The sequence below is a fragment of the Rana temporaria genome, chromosome 1, assembly GCF_905171775.1.
Source record: "Rana temporaria chromosome 1, aRanTem1.1, whole genome shotgun sequence".
Taxonomy (NCBI): Eukaryota; Metazoa; Chordata; class Amphibia; order Anura; family Ranidae; genus Rana; species Rana temporaria.
The window spans coordinates 84,545,099-84,566,399 of NC_053489.1; the positions used below are offsets into that span (position 1 = coordinate 84,545,099).

The 21,301-nt window shown below is 45.8% G+C and overlaps 1 protein-coding gene across 2 annotated transcripts in view; it reads left to right on the forward strand.

Annotated features, from left to right (window-relative positions):
- ZSWIM6 (zinc finger SWIM-type containing 6) overlaps positions 1-21,301 on the forward strand; it is a 192,395-nt gene that overhangs the window by 106,267 nt on the left and 64,827 nt on the right. For both annotated transcript variants that reach the window (XM_040339750.1, XM_040339744.1), the window contains exons 3-4: positions 371-519; positions 9,207-9,357. In XM_040339750.1, the coding sequence (XP_040195684.1) occupies positions 371-519; positions 9,207-9,357 (300 nt within the window). The remainder of the gene's footprint in view (positions 1-370; positions 520-9,206; positions 9,358-21,301) is intronic.

A 21,301-nucleotide genomic window follows, 5' to 3' on the forward strand; every position in this document is an offset into this window, starting at 1 on the left:
ATTGAATGATAAGTCGCTGCTCCTTACTCCTATCATTTTCTGTAATACATCCTAAAAGCTCTTTGGCCAAACCCTGACGTTTGGAAATCATGCCACCTGTAGAAGTAGAGAAGCCTTCCTATCTAAGGAGTTTCATTGTTTTACAGCAAATATCTACTAGAACTAATATGTTTAATACTTCATTTCTGCATCTTAAAGAACTGTTTGTTTTTTGGTGTAACTGCAAAACTGCATGCCTGGTTTGCTATTAAAGTCTTTATAATAGAAGATATCCTATTGGTGAAACTGCTAATGCTGACCCTGCATAGATCAAATGGCTCCCTATACATGGCCTGTGCATTAATACCCAGCTGTCTCTCCATGTGAACAGGTGCTCCAGATCCGACAGCCGGCGCCAGTATAGACGATGAGAACTGTTGGCATCTGGATGAAGAGCAGGTCCAGGAACAGGTCAAGTTATTTCTCTCCCAGGGTGGTTACCATGGATCAGGAAAGCAACTCAACTTGCTTTTTGCCAAGGTATGGTTTTCTTCTAAGCAGGTGGCTATGGGCTGCTGGAGGGGTCAGAATTGTTCATGTGTGGCGACAATTAAAAGCACAAGAGTGGTAGAGGTGCTTGTGTTTGGTTCCACGTTCTCCCATTGCAATCTGCTCATATCATTTACATTTGTATGTCTAAATATGCCTATATGTCTGAAAAAGGGACACCCTTGCTCTTATTTTTAAAGCTGGGTTCACATGGGTGCACTGTAGTTTGGCTGCACCACGATTGTATCTGCGTTTTACATGCGCTTCCCATTGACTTCTATTAGACTATGCATTTTACTGAAAGCGCATCAAAGATGTAGAATGTAGGACTTTGATGCGCTTTCACAAAAGCGCTCAGCATAATAGTCAATGGAAGCACCTAAAATCAAGCGGATAAATCGTGCTGTACCCAAATCGCATCGCAACAATTATTATCATACAGGATTTCTATGGCTCCAAAAGTTTGCACCGCACTTTACAATGTTAGCAATGTGAACCTGGCTTAATACTAGTAGTTCTTATTCATGCAAGTAGTAATAAACCCTCAGCGTTTTTTAGTAGAACACATAGGCCCAGATTCTGAAAGGACTTACGACGGCGCAGCGCCATGTACGCCGTCGTAAGTCCTAATCCGACCCGTCGTATCTATGAGCCTGATTCTTAGAATCAGTTACGCATAAATATCCATTAGATCCGACAGGCGTAAGTCTCTTACGCCCTCGGATCTTAACTGCATTTTTTTGTTGACCGCTAGGTGGCACTTCCGTCTAATTCTGCGTTGAGTATGCAAATTAGCTAGATACGTGAATTCCTGAGCGTACGCGCGGCCGACGACGTTTACGTTGGGCTTTTCCCGGCGTATAGTTGCCCCTGCTATATGAGGCATAAGTGCGGCGTACCAATGTTAAGTATGGGCGTCGTTCCCGCGCCGAAATTTGAAAAAGTTACGTCGTTTGCGTAAGTCGTCCGTGAATGGGGCTGGACGTCATTTACGTCTACATATATGTGAACAGTTACAGGCCAAGAATGTGATCAGACCGTATTATAGTTCTCGCATATCACTGGCCCTGTGCACAGCCAAACACTATATCCTATTACAGAGTTAATGTGGTTGTAAACCCTTCTATAGACCCAGTGAAGTGACTGGCCTCATGTGATACACAGAAATTAAACAAATCCTTCTCCATGAGTTGTATCTGTTTATCTGTAGTCTTCACTTCTCTACTTCTCTACTCTAGTATATATGTAGTTCACGTCGAAACCAATGACGTCCTTGCGGCGTACTTTGGAGCAATGCACACTGGGAAATTCCACGGACGGCGCATGCGCCGTTCCGCAAAAACGTCAATCACGTCGGGTCACAGTAGTTTTACATGAAACACGTCCCCCTGATCCAAATTTGAATTAGGCGGGCTTACGCCGGCTGATTTACGCTACGCCACCGCAACTTACGGAGCAAGTGCTTTGAGAATACGGCACTTGCCCGTCTAAGTTGCGGAGGCGTAACGAAAAGCAGATACGTTACGCCCGCACAAAATTACCCTGCTGGACGAGAATCTGGGCCATAGGGCGTTATTTATGAAAGGCAAATCCGCTTTGCACTACAAGTACAAAGTGCACTTGGAAGTGCAGTCGCTGTAAATCTGAGGGGTAGATCTGAAAGGAGGGGAAGCTCTGCTGATTTTATCATCCAATCATGTGCAAGCTAAAATGCTATTTTTTATTTTCCTTGCATGTCCCCCTCGGATCTACAGTGACTGCACTTCCAAGTGTACTTTCACTGCAACTTCAAGTGCACTTGTAGTGCAAAATGGTTTTGCCTTTCGTAAATAACCCCCCATCAGTGCCATAAATTAAACATCCCCCATTATTTGTTAAAATTGTTACCCCAGAACTTGCTGTTTACAATTTTCAATGCTGCTGGCTCCTATTATCTTAATGGCTTCCTTTACCTTAATGCAGTGCTGTTTTCATGTCCTCATTGTTCGTTTTTGCTCTCAAGTTGCTGTAATTCTTCTCTGATCTCCACACTTCCTGGTTGTCTGTTTCCTGATGACCACAGTGCTGGGAGCTTTCTCTCTGTGGGCACTAATCAAGGAGGTGTGATTACTGTGTGTCTAAAACCCCTCAGCACCAATCAGTTTAGTTTTCCAAACCATCACTGCCCTCTATTGGCTCTGTACATCACAGAAGCATGAAACAACATGCAAAAACAAAACTGAAACTGTAGGTACATTATATGATTGATTTTTATCTATTTTTAATAATTTTTAAAAGGAATCGGTTAACTATTATGTCTCTATACCCTGTAAACAGTCATTTCAGCAGTTCCTTTACAACTCCTTTAAGAAGACACGACTCTAGTCCCTGCATGCAGGAGTGGCTCCATAGGATGCTAGATAAAGGAGCCACCCTGAAATGGGAAACCTTGGAGAACAGTCATTAGCACCAGCCTAATCTGGAACATAGGCAAGGATTTGAAGATAAAGAATCTGTATACTAGTTTGTAAATCAGCTGATAACAGTGCAAAAAAACTGAGGGTTTAATATCACTTTAATTGTACTCTAAATTTTATGCTGAGTTTCTGACAAATGGCCAAATGCTTCAAATGCATAACACCAGATTTGTAGTTCTGTTGGGCCAGATAAGTGGTTTACAGGCCTTGTCTTGTTGCATAGCCAGCCAAATGACATTCCTTGTTTTCTGGCTGTGCTGCAGCTTCCTCCAGAGTTATCTTTTTGCATCCAAACTGCTAATTGGGAAATTAATCTGGGTTCATCACACTGGAGGCTTAAAAGCAGGCCGGGGATACCAGAAACTTTAAAGAGGTTGTAAACCTCGGACATGAAATATGAACAAAGCATATTCCTCTATAGTGTGCACTTGTCTCAGTCTAGAGCACTAAGTGTCACTTCTGTCTGCTGCCTCCTTCCTCTGCTGTGAGTCACTTCTTCATATTTTCCAGAAACCAAGAGGAAATGGATGAAGGAGCTCCAGCACACAGCCTGTGATTGACAGCCTCATCTTTGTTCCTGTGTGCTGCGTGAAGGGGATGTGTGCCTTTTTCTCCAGCTAGGGCTCGGATCTCTCCTCACTGAGCTTTACGCCCCTTGATTTCCAGAACTGTGAGATCCTGTATAAATTCCAGAGTTTTCAATGGCTGTAGAGAAGTGAAGACTACAGATAAACAGATACAACTCATGGAGAAGGATTTGTTTAATTTCTGTGTATCACATGAGGCCAGTCACTTCACTGGGTCTATAGAAGGGTTTACAACCACATTAACTCTGTAATAGGATATAGTGTTTGGCTGTGCACAGGGCCAGTGATATGCGAGAACTATAATACGGTCTGATCACATTCTTGGCCTGTAACTGTTCACATATATGTAGTTCAACTGTTTGGCGGAAGAACTGCTTTAAATAGCAGCACTAGTGACCCCAGTGATGGTTTAATGGGCCAGATCCCACCCCTAATGCCCCGTACACCCAATCGGGCTTTAGCACGACCAAACTCACCTCGGAATTCCATCGGAGGAAAAGAGGACATGTTCTCTATGTAAACTCAGGGCCAGATTCTCGTACAGCGGCGTATTGTTGCGCGGGCGTAACGTATCCTATTTACGTTACTTAGATGGGCAAGTGCTGTATTCTCAAAGCACTTGCTCCGTAAGTTGCGGCGGCTGACTGAGGACCAGATGGTCCCCGACAATCTCTATGACCTTCGAAGGCTGGGTGCAGCATTATGACATCACGTGTCCAGCCCCAGCAGATGTAAACACTACAGTTTCTTCAGCTGGGAAGCCAAGATTGTTTGTTTTTATTGGGATCTCTGGCTTTCCAGCCTAGAGGAGAGATGTAGGCACTTTTAGACCCCAGATCTCGCCGGAAAGAGGAACTGTCATTCCCTATTCCCAATACAAGGGATATTTATATTCCTTGTAATGGAAATAAAAGTTCTAAAAAATAAAAAAAAAATGTAAAGGGGAAAGTGTCAACATCTAAAAATAAAATAAACAACACAAAAATTTAAAGCACCCCTGTCTCCGCAAACGCATGCGTACCACATATGTAAACAGCGTTCAAACCACACGTGAGTTATCGCTGCAAACGTTAGAGCGAGAGCAATAATTCTAGCCCAAGACCTCCTCTGTAACTAAACTGGTAACCTGTAAAAAAAATTCAAGCATTGCCTATGGAGATTTTTAAGTACCAAAGTATTATTTTATTTCCTGGAATCCATCTGCCCTTGGCTCAAGCATGCATGCAGGAGGGTGTGCTTAGCTGAGACATCATTTTCCTAGACCTGGAAACCAGGAAGTAACTGAAGAAATGTAAAAAAAAAAAGTTTAAAACAAGTAAATATTATGTACTTTCCTATTTAAAGCGGAGCTCCCCCCCAGTGTCACATTTGGCACCTTTCAAGGGGGAGGGGTTGCAGATACCTGTATAATGCAGGTATTTGCTCCCACTTCCGGGAATAGACTCCCGTGGGAGTCACGCCCCTTCCCGTCCCCCCTGCTCTGTTCTGGGAAACACACAGGTCCCAGAACACAGCAGGGACCAGTGAGGATGCGCCTCGCTACTCGCGCATGCACAGTGGGAAACCGGAACCGCAACGCTTCACTTCCTGAATCCCTCACCGAAGATGGCGGTGGGGGCAGCCGAGAGCTGAGCGATTGCTCGGCTTCGGCTGCCGACATCACAGGCACCCTGGACAGGTAAGTGTCCATTTTTTTAAAGTCAGCAGCTGCAGTATTTGTAGCTTCTGGCTTTGTAATTTTTTTATTTTTTAAGTGGACCTCCGCTTTAATTACTTATGCTAGCAGGATGAGGATTAAACAATAATCAATGCCGATTAGAGTGAAGGTCCACTTTAAGCAAGAATAGTCCGGTTGGTACATACACTGGATTGTTAGCAGGCACTATCACTTACCACCCACAGCAACCAATTAGTGGTTGTAGAGGCTGAAGGTTTTTTATTATTTTATTACCTTCATACATTCTTACATTCTATGTACGAAGGTAAAACAAACTTCTCTGTGCAGCACCCCCTAATACTTACCTGAGCCCCCTCTCAGTCCAGTATTGTCCTCGCTCTACAGGGACTCTCACTCCTCATTGGCAGCAGCGGGAGCCATTATCACCTGATTATGCCGCCTGTGTGTACTAGGCTTTGGTTTAGTGAGGATTTTTTTTGTGCAGGAGATTTTGCATACAGCGCCCCCCCCCCCCCCCCCCCCCCCCATCCCTTTTAGTTTTCACTTAATTGCATTTTGCATCCTAACTCTCATAAATTAGTATTCTCAAATTAGTAGAATTATAAAAAGATTAATTGCATGAACAGCCCCTTTGTAGACTAAAAATTCTGCAGAGATCTACATATCTTCAGTATGTTCTGCTTTCCTTTTGGTGTACAGTATTTAACATGACACATGACAGACTTCTGTCACACTTATACTGCTTAAAACCTGTCAAAGCTGCCCCCTACAGGCCAAGTGCATGTCTACAGCTTAGTGTCTGATGATAAAAAAAAAAATGCAGCAAATTCTTCCTACGAAGGAGACTTTTGGATCTTAGTGTTTGCTTCATTACAATTTTTTTATTTTGTTCCAATCAAAAAAAATAACAAGCTTGTAAAATATTCCCAGCACCAATCTGCAATTAGATTTACTCAAGAGTGGTACCAGTGAGCCTTGTGTGCAGAATACGTCACTTTCACTTTGGGATTTATTTTTATTTTTAACCTGTGTAAGAATCCTCTGGTTAAACTGGCCTTGTTTGTGGAACGATCTACCAACCACCATTCGGTTGGAGGTGAACCACTTGGCCTTCAGGAGAATGATTAAAACCCATCTCTTCTGAGGTCAAAGGGGCTCTACGCATGGAATCAATTCAGCACCCAGAGGCGATTCAGTTCGCATGTGTTGCGCTATATAAGTTTTTCACTCACATTACATCACCCAGCAAAGTCTAATGCCGCGTACACACGACAAATTTTAATGTCATGAAAAAAACAACGTTTTTCTCGACTTGATTCTTGTCAAGCCTGCCTTGCACACACACACACGATCGTGAAAAAAAAAATGCTCGAGCAAAGGGCGGTGATCTACAACACGTACGACGGCACTATAAAGGGGGAAGTTCCATTCGGATGGCGCCACCCTTTGGGCTGCTTTTGCTAATTTCGTGTTGGTAAAAGTTTTGGTGAGAGACGATTTGCGCTTTTCAGTCTGTTACAGCGTGACGAATGTGCGATCTCCATTACGAACGCTATTTTTACCAAACGAGTGCTCCCGTCTCAAAACTTGCTTCTGAGCATGCACGTTTTTTTCCTGTCGTTAAAGCCTACACATGACCGTTTTTCACGACGGGAAAAACGACGGGAAAAATTACAGCATGTTCTAAATTATTAATGGCCACGTCAAGAAAAATGCTCTGGAGCCTACACACAATCGTTTTTAATGGCCATTAAAAAAATGGAATTTTTCTCGTCATGAAAAAGGTCGTGTGTACGCGGCATAAGGCCTTGTGCACATGATACTCCTGTTTGAGCATTTTTTCTTTTTCGGGCACTTTTTTTTTGGGTACGTATTTGCGTGTATTTAAGTGCATTTTCAATATCGCACAAATAGCGCAATATCGCACAAATACTTGCAAACGTATTCTCGTGTTCTTTCTGCACAAAATATTAAAGCGGGGGTTCACCCTTAGAGGGCACTTTTCCCCCTTAGATTCCTGCTCGTTATTACTAGGGGAATCGGCTATTTATTTTAAAATATGTGCAGTACTTACCCGTTTACGAGACGCATCCTCTCCGTCGCTTCCGGGTATGGGCTTCGGGAATGGGCGGTCCTTCTTGATTGACAGGTTTCCGAGAGGCTTCCGACGGTCGCATCCATCGCGTCACGATTTTCCGAAAGAAGCCGAACGTCGGTGCGCAGGCGCAGTATAGAGCCGCACCGACGTTCGGCTTCTTTCGGCTACGAGTGACGCGATGGATGCGACCGTCGGAAGCCTCTCGGAAGAATGTCAATCAAGAAGGAACGCCCGCTCCCGAAGACCCATACCCGGAAGCGACGGAAGAAGATGCAGCTCGAAAACGGGTAAGTACTGCACATATTTTAATATAAATAGCCGATTCCCCTAGACCGAACGAGCAGGAAGCTAAGGGGAGATTTTTTTTTTTTTTAAATGGGTGAACTCCCGCTTTAATGAGCATTTGTGCACATAAGGCATAAATTATTGACCAAAATAAGCTGATTTTTATTTTTTATTTTTACTGAAGAATGCACGACACTTGTTTACATGCCTGTGTGCATAGGCACATTACAATTAATGGGCTGTATTTTAGCTCAGTAAAAAAAAAAAAAGCTGTACTGAACCTTTTCAAGCTGTAGTGTACAAGAGGTCTTAAGCTGGCCATCAGAATTTTATATATATATTTTTGAAATGTTGATTTCATTTTCTATGCCCTTAGTGGGGTCAAATCAAATAATTACCAATGTATGTGGTTTTCTTTCATGAAATTGTTGTATTATATCAAAATCGAATGTTAAAAACAAAGGTACTTTTCAACGACATTGCATCGGGTCTTTGTTGGTATTATCAAATCTATCGACAAGATTTTTCATACGAATGTTTGTTCAAAAAAAAAAATCTGTCTGTATGACAAAACCAGACACATAGCAAAACAAGTTTTTAAAGGGGTTGTAAAGGTACAATTTTTTCCCCCTTAATGGCTTCCTTTACCTTTTAGTGTAGTCCTCCTTCACTTACCTCATCTTTCGATTTTGCTTTTATTTCTTCTGAGAAATCCTCACTTCCTGTTCTTCTGTCTGTAACTCCACACAGTAATGTGAGGCTTTTTTCCTGGTGTGGAGTGTCGTGCTCACCCCCTCCCTTGGACTACAGGAGAGTCAGGACGCTCTCACGTTGCAGATAAAGAAAGGAGCTGTGTGTTAGTGGGCGTCCTGACTCTCCTGTAGTTCAAGGGAGGGGGCGAGCACGACACTCCACACCAGGGAGAAAGCCTCACATTACTGTGTGGAGTTACAGACAGAAGAACAGGAAGTGAGGATTTCTCAGAAGAAATAAGGACATTTAAAAGCAAAATGAAAGGATGAGGTAAAGTAAGCTAATTGGGGGGAAAAAATTGTACCCTTACAACCCCTTTAACCCTTCCGTATCCAAAAATGTTTTGGCTATGCATACCTTAAAGGGTAAGTTCACCTCTATAGAAAAACTGTAAGGTGAACTTACACAGGACCCCCTCCTCATCACCCGCACTGACACATCAGGTCACTGCTTCACTGGTCCGGGGCTTAGAAATCCCCTTCGGCTCAATCTCCCAAACGTACCTTGTCAGGAGGTATGTATAGGAGCATTCTAATTGGTTGACGCCCTCACAGGGGCGGTGTTGACCAATCGGAACCCTTGTAGCCCGCCCTGTCACCGCAGGCAAAGAGGAGAGATATCCGCAGGGTTTTCAAATCCCCCGGACTGGTAAAGCGGCGATATGCTCTGTCAGAACGGGAGATCGCAGGACTCCAGGTTAGCGGAATCGGGTGCGATGGGAAGGGGCTCCAGTTCAGTTTTAGAGCTTCCTATTGGTCTTATGCAGGTGACCTTTCTGTTTTTGCAGACATTTATTTTGTCCTGTTCTCATTGTTTGGCAGGTCCGGGAGATGTTAAAAATGAGGGACTCCAATGGAGCTCGAATGCTGACCTTAATAACGGAGCAATTCATGGCTGACCCCCGTCTTTCACTATGGAGGCAGCAAGGCACAGCAATGACTGACAAGTACAGGCAGCTCTGGGATGAGCTAGGTAATGTCTTTATATTTTCAGTTACCTGTAATCTCTGCAAAGTTTACTTTGTTCTAGATATGTGAAAGCATGCTATGGGGTTACCACTGATGCATAAAAAAAAGAATCGCACTACATAGTTGTTAAATCTTTAAAGTAAAGTAGATTGTAATGTGTGTGAGGGTTTAGATAATAGAACAACCAATCCTTCCTAAGCGTCAGAGTTATCTAAAGACATAATCGGAATTCTGAAAAAAATGAATACAAGCACCCACTTTTATAAAATAAAAATGTGCATTCAGGCTCCTGCAATTTTTACATCCCAGGCTCGGCTAGGTACGCACCTACCATTACAGGGCTGGAAGGAAAAAACAATGACGTCACCAGACTTGTGCTCCATTGAGATCTACAAGCCCCCCTGCCATGTTGGCAGATGGCAATTGTTATCTTTTAAATCCTAGAGCCACGCACAGATGCATTCAACTCAAATGCAGGGAGGAGTGACCTGCAATTCTGGTAAATGCGTGGGGGGGGGGGGGGGGAGCGGATTTGGGAAGGTGACCATGTTTAATGTTGAACCCTAAATTTGGGTGAAACATAATGCTTTAACACTCACAGCGCTTGCGTCAGCGGTAAAACGCCACTATTTTTAGCGGCGCTTTATCGTAGTTTTTGCAGCGCTTTTTCCCGGCCGCTAGTGGGGTGCTTTTAACCCCCGCTAGTGGCTGAAAATGGGTTAAAAGCACCGCAACAGCTGAGCTTTGCCGGCGGTTCTTCGACGCTGCCCATTGATTTCAATGGACAGGGGTGCTTTAATAAGTGTCTGGCAGGACTTTTTCTGTCACCCTGCCAGCGCACCGCTTCAGTGTGAAAGCCTGAGGGCTTTCACACGGGAGTCAATGGAGCAGCTCTTTCAGGGCGCTTTGCAATCGCAATTTTTAGCGATATAGCGCCTGCAAAGCGTCTCAGTGTGAAAGGGGTCTAAAGGTGGACTAAGCCTTTAAATGAAAGTCGGCAGTAGTTTAAAGAGGTCGTAAAGTCAATTTTGTTATTTTTTGTAACATTAAAATTAAAAAGATTTTATACTTGCCTGCTCTGGGAATAGGTATTGCATAGAGCGGCCCGAACCTATTCTTCTGGGGTCCCTCGCTGGTGCTGTCCGCTCCACCTCTTCTCTGTGTGCTGCCATAGGATGCCACTTCCTATGGGGAGCACAAGTGTGGGCTCTCTCCCGAGCCATGCTGTGTGTATCCATAGACGCACACAGTGTGGCTTGGCTCCACCCCCTGCTTCCACCTCACTGAATTTGACCGTCAGTGGCAGGCGCCAATGGCTTCCGATGCTCTCAGCTAAGCTGGTTAAAGCCAGGAGAGAGGACAGAAGACCTTCAGATGGGCACAGCACTGGATAGATGTAGGACGAGCAAGTTCTGTACCTTAACACATAGAATGCATGAAGGGAAAGAAAACTAGAAAGAATGTCTGAACACTAAGCACTAGCAGTGTTGTGAGCTCCCTTGTTCTAGGTTGTTTCATGAAAATTGGTTCATCTCCCAAAATGGCTGTCCTTAGCATTGCTATTTAGGGGATGCACTTTAATTCCGGTGTTTGGAGTACAATGCCCTTCACGATAATGTGAGGACTGTAAAAGGAAGTCTTTGTCTTCATTACATTGGAGCCTCTATTCTGTTTTCCTGCACTTACCTTTTATTCCTGGGGCCTGAAACATGGCTCTGCCATTCTCTACTACTTGGACACAGATTGCCTTCTCTCTGTTTATGTTTTTGGCTGGATGTTTAATTCCTGTTTTGTAGCTTTAATCCCTTGTATGTGTTTACTATTCTAATGAACATGTTTGCAGCCAACTTGGCACAATTCAAGGGAGTTACTTGGCATCCGTAGCAGGAACTGTGTGTTCACGTTTTTTTTTTCCCCCTGCGGTTGGGGCGAAGCTACCATGGGAATGGCCTATGATCAGGTTTTAAGAGGATACATCTACTGCTTTCTGCAACTGACGGAGAGCCTCTTGGAGGGAACTGGCAGTACTTGTGCTCTGTTTAGAGGTGTCTGCTAGGCTTTCCTCCTTACTTGTGTTAAGTGAACGGATTGTGTAATGTGTTGGGTGAATATGCACAGCAGACGGGTTCACATAGAAGAGTGTTTGGTGGAGCTTAGTTCGACAAAACACAACACTTGGGATATGGGCTACTGTTTACATGTGTCTGAAAATTGGGTTTGCTTAGCCGTCTATGCCCAAGTAATCTCAGCCACTGACCTTGAACATGCTTGCAAATCTCAGTCTGGCTATGGTTTGACTTCACTTGCTACATACTTCTCATTGGCAAATGTACTAAAGCCGGACACCTTAGAATTTTCAGGAGGTCCACAGTGGTTACCCACATGACAGGTTTTCTTTAAGGGCCTATTCACACTTATGTGATGAGTTAGGCCCCTTTCACACGGGGCAGACTACGTTCTGATCAGCAGGGGATCCGCTGAAATTTACCCTGCTGATCAGAGCAGACAGGTGACAGGTCTGTGTCCGATCAGTTTATTCAGAGCAGGCACATACAGAGCCCTGTTCTGCTCTATGGATCGGCAGGTGTAAATAGACTCTGCTGTCCTTTACACCCAACTACCTCCGATCCAATCAGCTTACATGGAGGAGAACTGATCCCCTTTCCGTTTTTTTTTTTTATCAAATTGGAGGTAGGTGGGTTTAAATGGACTCAAGACTGTTTTATACACCGATGGTCCATAAGGCCGAATGGACCGTCTGATCAGGTCTGCAGGAAAAACCAGACAGGTCAACCTAATAGGAACAGTCATGTGGAAGGGACCATAATGTGTGGTAGAACCATGCATTACCACAATTTTACAGGGGTACTTTGCTGTCATGGTGCAATATTGGAAACGTGCAAAGTACCCTCCGCGCCAACCTCCTGAGAAAATAGCGATCTGTACTAGAAAGCTTCCCAAATCCAATGCTAATTATCATGCATGTGTACAAATTTGTCACTCACTGTTGCCACCGTAAAATTATTTTAAATACCAATTCTCAAAGTGTAAAGATTCCACTTCAAAGTGGAACTGTGACTTAAAAATATAAGTTTTCACAAATGACAACCCAAGTTAATGGAAAATAAAGTGTCTATAAAGTCAAAGTCCACCAAATAGTGCAAAATCAACAGTGTTCAAATCTTCTCCCGTTAAGATTAAAATCAAACCCCACCTCACGTGCACTCCCAGCAGATACGCACTCGCCAACTTTCACAAATATATTTCACACAAGTATTATCTGCCAACCATGAGACAGTGGGAGGCATATCAATTAAGTGAGTCCTGCAGTGTCGGCCCTCGCTCCCACTGGTCCCGAGTCCTGCAGTGTCGGCCCTCGCTCCCCCTGGTCCCGAGTCCTGCAGTGTCGGCCCTCGCTCCCACTGGTCCCGAGTCCTGCAGTGTCGGCCCTCGCTCCCCCTGGTCCCGAGTCCTGCAGTGTCGGCCCTCGCTCCCCCTGGTCCCGAGTCCTGCAGTGTCGGCCCTCGCTCCCCCTGGTCCCGAGTCCTGCAGTGTCGGCCCTCGCTCCCCCTGGTCCCGAGTCCTGCAGTGTCGGCCCTCGCTCCCCCTGGTCCCGAGTCCTGCAGTGTCGGCCCTCGCTCCCCCTGGTCCCGAGTCCTGCAGTGTCGGCCCTCGCTCCCCCTGGTCCCGAGTCCTGCAGTGTCGGCCCTCGCTCCCCCTGGTCCCGAGTCCTGCAGTGTCGGCCCTCGCTCCCCCTGGTCCCGAGTCCTGCAGTGTCGGCCCTCGCTCCCCCTGGTCCCGAGTCCTGCAGTGTCGGCCCTCGCTCCCCCTGGTCCCGAGTCCTGCAGTGTCGGCCCTCGCTCCCCCTGGTCCCGAGTCCTGCAGTGTCGGCCCTCGCTCCCCCTGGTCCCGAGTCCTGCAGTGTCGGCCCTCGCTCCCCCTGGTCCCGAGTCCTGCAGTGTCGGCCCTCGCTCCCCCTGGTCCCGAGTCCTGCAGTGTCGGCCCTCGCTCCCCCTGGTCCCGAGTCCTGCAGTGTCGGCCCTCGCTCCCCCTGGTCCCGAGTCCTGCAGTGTCGGCCCTCGCTCCCCCTGGTCCCGAGTCCTGCAGTGTCGGCCCTCGCTCCCCCTGGTCCCGAGTCCTGCAGTGTCGGCCCTCGCTCCCCCTGGTCCCGAGTCCTGCAGTGTCGGCCCTCGCTCCCCCTGGTCCCGAGTCCTGCAGTGTCGGCCCTCGCTGCCCCTGTTCCCGGGTGCTTTAGTGTCGGCCCTCGCTGCCCTTGGTCCCGAGTGCTTTAGTGTCGGCCCTCGCTGCCCCTGGTCCCGAGTGCTTTAGTGTCGGCCCTCGCTCCCCCTGGTCCCGAGTCCTGCCGTGTCGGCCCTCGCTCTCCCCCTGGTCCCGAGTGCTTTAGTGTCGGCCCTCGCTCCCCCTGGTCCCGAGTGCTTTAGTGTCGGCCCTCGCTCCCCCTGGTCCCGAGTCCTGCAGTGTCGGCCCTCGCTCCCCCTGGTCCCGAGTCCTGCCGTGTCGGCCCTCGCTGGCCCTGGTCCCGAGTGCTTTAGTGTCGGCCCTCGCTCCCCCTGGTCCCGAGTCCTGCAGTGTCGGCCCTCGCTCCCCCTGGTCCCGAGTCCTGCCGTGTCGGCCCTCGCTGGCCCTGGTCCCGAGTGCTTTAGTGTCGGCCCTCGCTCCCCCTGGTCCCGAGTCCTGCAGTGTCGGCCCTCGCTCCCCCTGGTCCACAGTGAACTCTACAAAAATGTGCAGCCCTGTAATAAATCTCGCAGTAGAGGTGACTTGAAGGGATTTTCTATAGTGGTTTTGTAATGCTGAATTTTGCTCCTCCTTATATAGTGTTTGAGGAAATATCATTGCACATCGTAACCTGAAGACCTTTGTAGCTGGAGTCTTCATTCAATGTCATTGTTGCCTTCATATCAGTAGCCAGATGTATAAGCTTTGTTGGTCTGTTTTGTATTGTGTACATTACAGCCTCATGGGACAAGTCTAGGCATACAATAATAAATATTTTTTTCCCTTACTCTGGCATCCTGTGGGGGATACCTCCTTGTAGACATAATAACACAGCTAAGATGACTGCAAAATAGGGGAGTTTGTAGAGGAACATCTGAGACCACTGCAGCTGTAATTCCTGGATGCCCCTCTACCTCCCAAGGAGACCTCCTCTACACAGGACCCCTGGGCTGAACTTGCCAATTATCAAAGTCCTCTGTTACCTATAGAGGGCAATGGGACCTATTGCACTAGAGATTACCTCCCAACAATAGCTATGGATTGATGACAGTTGATGTATTGTGTTTTCTCTCTTTGTATAGAAGTTACATTTTTAATCTGGTTCTATAAAAGAGGAGTTAACATTTTACGAGATTTTTAGAATATACTCTACTTAAAAAAAGGTTAGTTGGAAGCTTTATTTTACCATATACTTTTGATGTCTCCAGGTGCCTTTTTTTGTCCTTTTTTTTTTTTTTTTTTTTTACGTTTAGTGACCGCTAACGGCACAGTAGAATGAACTTGGCTGTGTTTGTACAGCCCAAATTGGATATCAGGGAAGGGTTGTGGTGTGATGAATATAACTTTAATGGTTGGCTTTGGTAGTCATTTAAAGAGGAAACCAAGTCTTTTTTTTATTTATTTTTTATCTTTTTATTTTTTCTGTCTTTGAATGTACTGGCAGACATTACACAAGGCAGGATACTTTTTTTATAGGATGATGATGAGGTTTGTGCCACACTAACCAACCAGAATTCATCTTCTGAGATCAGACCTCAGTGAAATGAAATCAATTGGCTGGTCACCATTGTCCTTCATTCTGCCACGCTAACAATGACGCATACTTAAGCAGGATCCATTGGAAAAAAAATAAAAGATTTGCAGTTTAGTAAAGAATCATCTCTGGAAGCAGACGGCATTTGTCATCCTTTTCATCACAAATCCAGAAATGAAGGGATTTTCATAATCTGTCGGGTTCTCCTGTCTCGATTCGTGAAATGATCCGTGAATTAGACAGTCTTTGTTTTTAGTCCTTTGCTTGTATTCAGAGGGGTTGATTTTCTAAAGCTGTTATTTTCACCCCAGGCTGTGTTCAGTGAAGAAATCCAGGCAGGGACTTGGGAGAACTTCTTCTCATAAATCTGAATGAGCATTTGTCACGCACACAGTCTAGGAGGAAAATGACTCCTTTAGTGAATTATCTCAATTTCTGGGCGCATAGTTGGATAGTCGGCACATACTGGGGTGCTGCTGTAAGATATGTGTGCAGCTTCAGGGCCATTGTTGGAGGACCATAGCATTATATAAGATATAGGCGGCATTTCTTGTCTAGCATCTGGATATTGAAATCGGGGAAGAGTAGACATATGTACAGATCAAACATGCACACTGTAAATTTCTGCTTATATGTGCTTTCAGGTTGAGAAATATCACTCAGAATTCTGAATTTCCTACCACAAGACAACTACTTTGGTCTTTAAATTGTTTTAAAAGAGAACTGTGTTTTTTCTTTTTTTGCTAATCATACTTGCCTCGGTGGATGCAGCATCAGACTGATGCTGCATCTGTCCTCTGGCGTCTCTGCACTGAGAACCGAGCCACCGAAACACTGATGGCTCTTTCTCACTCCTCACTGACCGCTCTACTGCTCTACTTCTAGCAGGGGAGGGGCGGGGAGAGGCCGTCTCAGTGGCTCGCTGAGACTCCCATCAATCGGGGCAGCTGGCGGATCCAGACTTGGAAGTCGAGATGACGCCCTGCCCCGACTGATGGCAGTGACGTCAGCGGAGAGTGGACTTCAGACCTCTCTCCTCTGAAAAGGGGTCACAGGAGTGCAAAACGAATTGCACTCCTGTGACCCATAGGAGAAGCCCAGCCTAAAAAACTCAGGCTGGACTTCTCCTTTAAGTAAGACATGCTTAAGGCCCAGTTTGCACTGGTCCAGCATGTGCTCCGACGTCCAGAGCACAAGTCACATGACATGGTTCCCTATAAAACTGTGTCGGTCCTACTTTGAAAATGCTTCCTGCACTACTTTGGTCTGACTGGGGTACAATTTCAGCCCATTGATTTGAATGGACGTCTCATCCAAGTCGGATTATCATCTTAACTGTTCTCTCTTGTGGCATGCGACTTGTGTTCTGAGGATCTTGAAGGGGGACCCCACATCAAATTTAAAAAAAAGGCATTGGTTCCCCCTCCCCAAGATCATACTAGACTATTTTGGTCTGGTATGGATTTTGAGGGGAAACCCCACGGCAAATAAAATAAGTGGGGGGCCCCCACACCCTCTAAATCCATACCAGACCCTTATCCGAGCTTGAAGCCCCTGACTGCTGAATTGCTAGAATGATGATGAGCATGCTAGGTAGTTCATTGATGCTCCCTGTCATTCAGTAACTGCCTGCCTGTATGGGGTACGGGCAGACGGCTACGCTGTGCCTGAGATTGCACCTGTGATTTGCTGATCGCTGGTGAAATGCTTTAAAAACGCCAAATTTTTTATTTATTTTTAAATGAATAACAAATGCACATTTATTTTTTTTACCTGCAAAAAAGATGTGCATTCATTTATTATTATATATTTTTTTTACAAATGGTGAACTTATCCTTTAATGTTTGCATCCATTACATGGGAATGTAGGCCATACCAGTTCTTACCTAATAAATAATAAAACCAAACCAGGACCATCAAAGATGGTGATAAATTGGCCGCGGCACCTTTATTGGTATAAATATCTATATAATACAAACATTGTAATATAAATTAAAATCTTGTCTTTATTAAATTTAATAAATAAATAAATATTTAAAACTTAAATTATTTCAAATCTTTCCAAATCTCACTCAGTCTTAGGACTCGAGCGAGTACCATAAATAAAATATTTAAACAAAGTCCCCCCTTGATTCAAGGGTGACAAACCACATATAAGGTGCAGCGACAGGGTGGGGGGGATGGGGAGCTCTTCAAACCTATAAGGTAACTGACCTGATACCTGCCCTCACAAGGGGGGTTTATATACCCCTCCTTGCACGTGGATGAGTCATCCAGTACACGTGCCTTTCCCGCTCAAAAAACACCTGCTTCCCGCTCTAAATACCTGTAAACTTCCCGCCTAAACTTCCACAACTGCCTATGCCTCAATTACCTCAGCTAATAACCCACTGTAGTTACTATTGGGATGGCCACAATCCCATGCTGTGGGCACTAATAATGCCCCCTCGCTCATTAGTAGCAAATGCATATGAAAAAAAGAATTGCACCAAGCACTGCTTTAGCCCAAGCTGATAGCATTGCCTAAGCCTAATGTAACTTTGGAAGAATAACATTTTTATAGCGTTTTGTGCCTCTAACAGTCGCATACGTTTAGAAATACTGAAGAATCTGGTGACTCAGATTAGTGTATAATGGCTCTCGATGCAGGACTTGCAACACAAGATTGGCACACCTTTTGGAATTTTGCTTAGGCGATGCTTTTATCTGCAGCTCTAATAATTTAGGTTGATTTACAAAGAACAAAAAAAAAAACTGCACCTTAAACTTTAAAAAACAGGCCTTGAGTTCCAGGCAAGTGACTGTGCCTAAGTTGAGGTTGTTATCAGTGTGTCGCAGGCAGGAGGAAGCATTTCCTCAGTCTCGTTCCGTCCACTGAACAGATACTGTAACTTTTGTAGGAGGTCATAGAGTGGGAGCAGCTAGGAAGTACGATGCTGACCTCAGATAATGTCTGAACAAAGATGGTGCCTTCCTTCTGGTGAGAAAAACAGACGTAGTCAGGGGGAGTACTGCGATCTCCATTAGAGGTAATAAATACTTGGCGGAGTTGCATGTTATGCATGCACTCAACACTTGGGAACAATACCCTATGCTAGGTCCACTTCAAAGCAGTCGTAAAGAAATGTTTTTCCTAAAATAAAGGTTTATATTTGCCTGCTCTGTGCTGTCGAGACCAGTTATAGGTTGGGGTGGTTGCCATTTGTTTTTTTCCGTTGGTTATTTGGTGATGGGCGCACTGGACACCTTTGCTGCCATTGTGCTATTTGCTGGGTGTCCAGTGCACCCCTGTGCCTTTGAGGAGTGGGCTCCCTCCAGCCATACCGTCCCTCACTCTATCCATTACTATACATGTGCTCCTACCATGGAGGCTCTCAAAATTTAGAGCGTTAGGACTGCAGATAATACCGGGTGCCTTGTTGTGGCCTCTGCAGCTTACGCATGTTTTTGCAGATGTGTGCAAACCAAACCCCTGTTTTTAACGTGAACAATTTCACAGGATAATTCAATTTGTTCCACGCTGGCCGATAAGTTGAGCTGATAATTTTTCTTTGTTTTTGTTTGCTCTGTGCACTGCTTCTCCTCTTCTCTGTGTGTCCCAATAGCTCCTGAGCCAGGCTGTGTGTGTCTATAGCTACACACGGCATGGCTTTTTTCCCGCCCCCTACTTGCTCCTCACAGGATTTGACTGACAGCAGCAGGAGCCAGTGGCTCCCGCTGCTTTCTGTGCAGCTTGTGTTAGCAGGGAGAGAGCTAAAGCGATATTAAAGCCTTGTATTTTGTTTTTAAATGACAAACATGTTCTACTTACCTGCTCTGTGCAGTGGTTTTGCACAGAGCAGCCAGATCCTCCTCTTCTCAGGTCCCACGCCGGTGTTCTGTCGAAGCGCCCCCTATCGAAAAATGCCCGGCTGCGAACTAGCCGACATTGTGCCACACGCTCCCGATGCTCGTACTAGTCTGTAAGGGGCAGATTTTTTTTCATGATGGGTGTGTGTGAGGGGCAGGTATCTACATGAAGGGGGCGTATTTTGTAAAGATGGCAAGTGCTGCTAAGATGGGGGCAGAATTCCTAAACAAAGCTAACAGAAGCAATTACGCCCCCTTCATGTAGACATCCGCCCCTCACACACGCCCATTAAGAACAAATTCGCCCCTTGCAGACTTGTTCGAGCATCGGGAGCGTGTGGCACAATGTCGGCTATTGTGCGCAGGCGCCGTCTACAGCTGATCGTAAACTCAGCTGTTCGGCGGCTCCATTCTGCGCATGTGCAGTTCCGGCCGGGGCATTTTTCGATAGGGGGCATTTCTCAACAGGACATCGGCACTCCTGGCTCCTCCCTCCTGCCGGTTGCTTGCTGTAGGGCAGTGATATGCAATTAGCGGACCTCCAGCTGTTGCAAAACTACAAGTCCCATCATGCCTCTGCCTTTGGGTGTCATGCTTGTGGCTGTTAGAGTCCTGCTATGCCTCATGGGAGTTCTGCAACAGCTGGAGGTCCGCTAATTGCATATCCCTGCTGTAGGGGAACCCAAGCAGGCGCACTCCCGAGCTGCGGCTCTGTGTGTCTATTAACACAGAGCCGTGGCTCGGCCCTGCCCCCTCCTGATTGGCTCACTGGCTGTGATTGACAGCAAGGGTCTACAAAGCTCTGCTATGAAATAATAGGAGACTTTTGTTTAGCTCAGCAACTCTCGAAGTGTAAGCTCTTGGGTATGTATGATTGTGGGGTTAGTCAGGATAATTAGACCAGGAAGTCCATGTCTGAGACTTTGAAATGCAATCCTCCCATTCTTCAGTGTGCACTTGTCATCACGGCATGACATTCAGCATGCAGTAACTACATTGTAATTGTGCCAGCTCATTTCATCGCTGCATCTAATTTATAAAGAGAACTGCATGTTCGGTACGCACTGATGCAATTAGAAACGCAAACCGCACACAGATATGTCTAAAACTATTTTTGGAGAACTGTGATCCTGACCACATACACACAGAGCAGTCAGATGCCATAGAAATAGATGTGGTTTGGGTAGTCTTCTACCACTTTTCGAATTTCTTTGAAAATGTCATTTCACATTAAATTTGTGATGGGTTTTGTAATTGTGTTTCAGTGCATGCCTCCCCACCCCCCCTCCCTGCAGGGATTCTATCCAGTTTTCCACCCCACAATAAAAGACCATTATGGAAGGCTGTACAGATTGCCTGGAAAGTTTCAGCTTGCTCCCTGTTTGGAAATGAGGCCGGAGAGGTGCCAGTAGCACAGAATGTCAGAGCTTTGCTGTATGGCTACAGAGGCAGCAGCTTGTGGCAGAGAAGTCCAGAATCAGACAGGCCTGTGGAGGTATTCCAGCACATTTGTGACAGGAAACTGCAGCACAGAGGATATTTGTCTTCTCTAGATCCACGCGGCCTTCTGTCACACCGCACAGAGGAAGAACAATCTGCATTGTCCTCACTTATTTACCAGAAAAAAGCCATTTCATCCTGGAGAGAGAGAGAGCTTCTTGGATGCGGCATTTTCTTTTTCTGGCTTTATTGTGGATTTATTTTTACAGAATGTAGATGGTAAAAATGTACTTTTTTAAAAAAAGAGCACAAACATCTCTCGCAATCAACATTAATAGCTAGATTCAGATACACTGGCTTAATTTTGAGGCGCCGTAGCGTATCGCATATATGCTACGCCGCCGTAAGTCAGAGATGCAAGTGCTGTATTCACTCCTAAGTTACGGCGGCGTAGCGTAAATGGGCGGCCTAAGCGCGCCTAATTCAAATGAGGAACAGGGGGCGTGTTTTATGTAAATGACTCGTGACCCGACGTGATTGACGTTTTTAACGAACGGCGCATGTGCCATCCGTGGACATATCCCAGTGTGCATTGCTCCAAAGTACGCCGCAAGGACGTATTGGTTTAGACGTGAACGTAAATTACGTCCAGCCCCATTCACGGACGACTTACGCAAACAACGTAAAATTTTCAAATTTCGACACAGGAACGACGTCCATACTTAACATTGGCTAGGCCAGCAATTTGTTCGGCTAACTTTACTCCGGAAAAAGCCTTACGTAAACGACGTAAAAAAATGCGCCGGGCGCACGTACGTTTCTGAATTGGCGTATCTAGCTCATTTGCATATTCTACGCCGAACTCAACGGAAGCGCCACTTAGCGG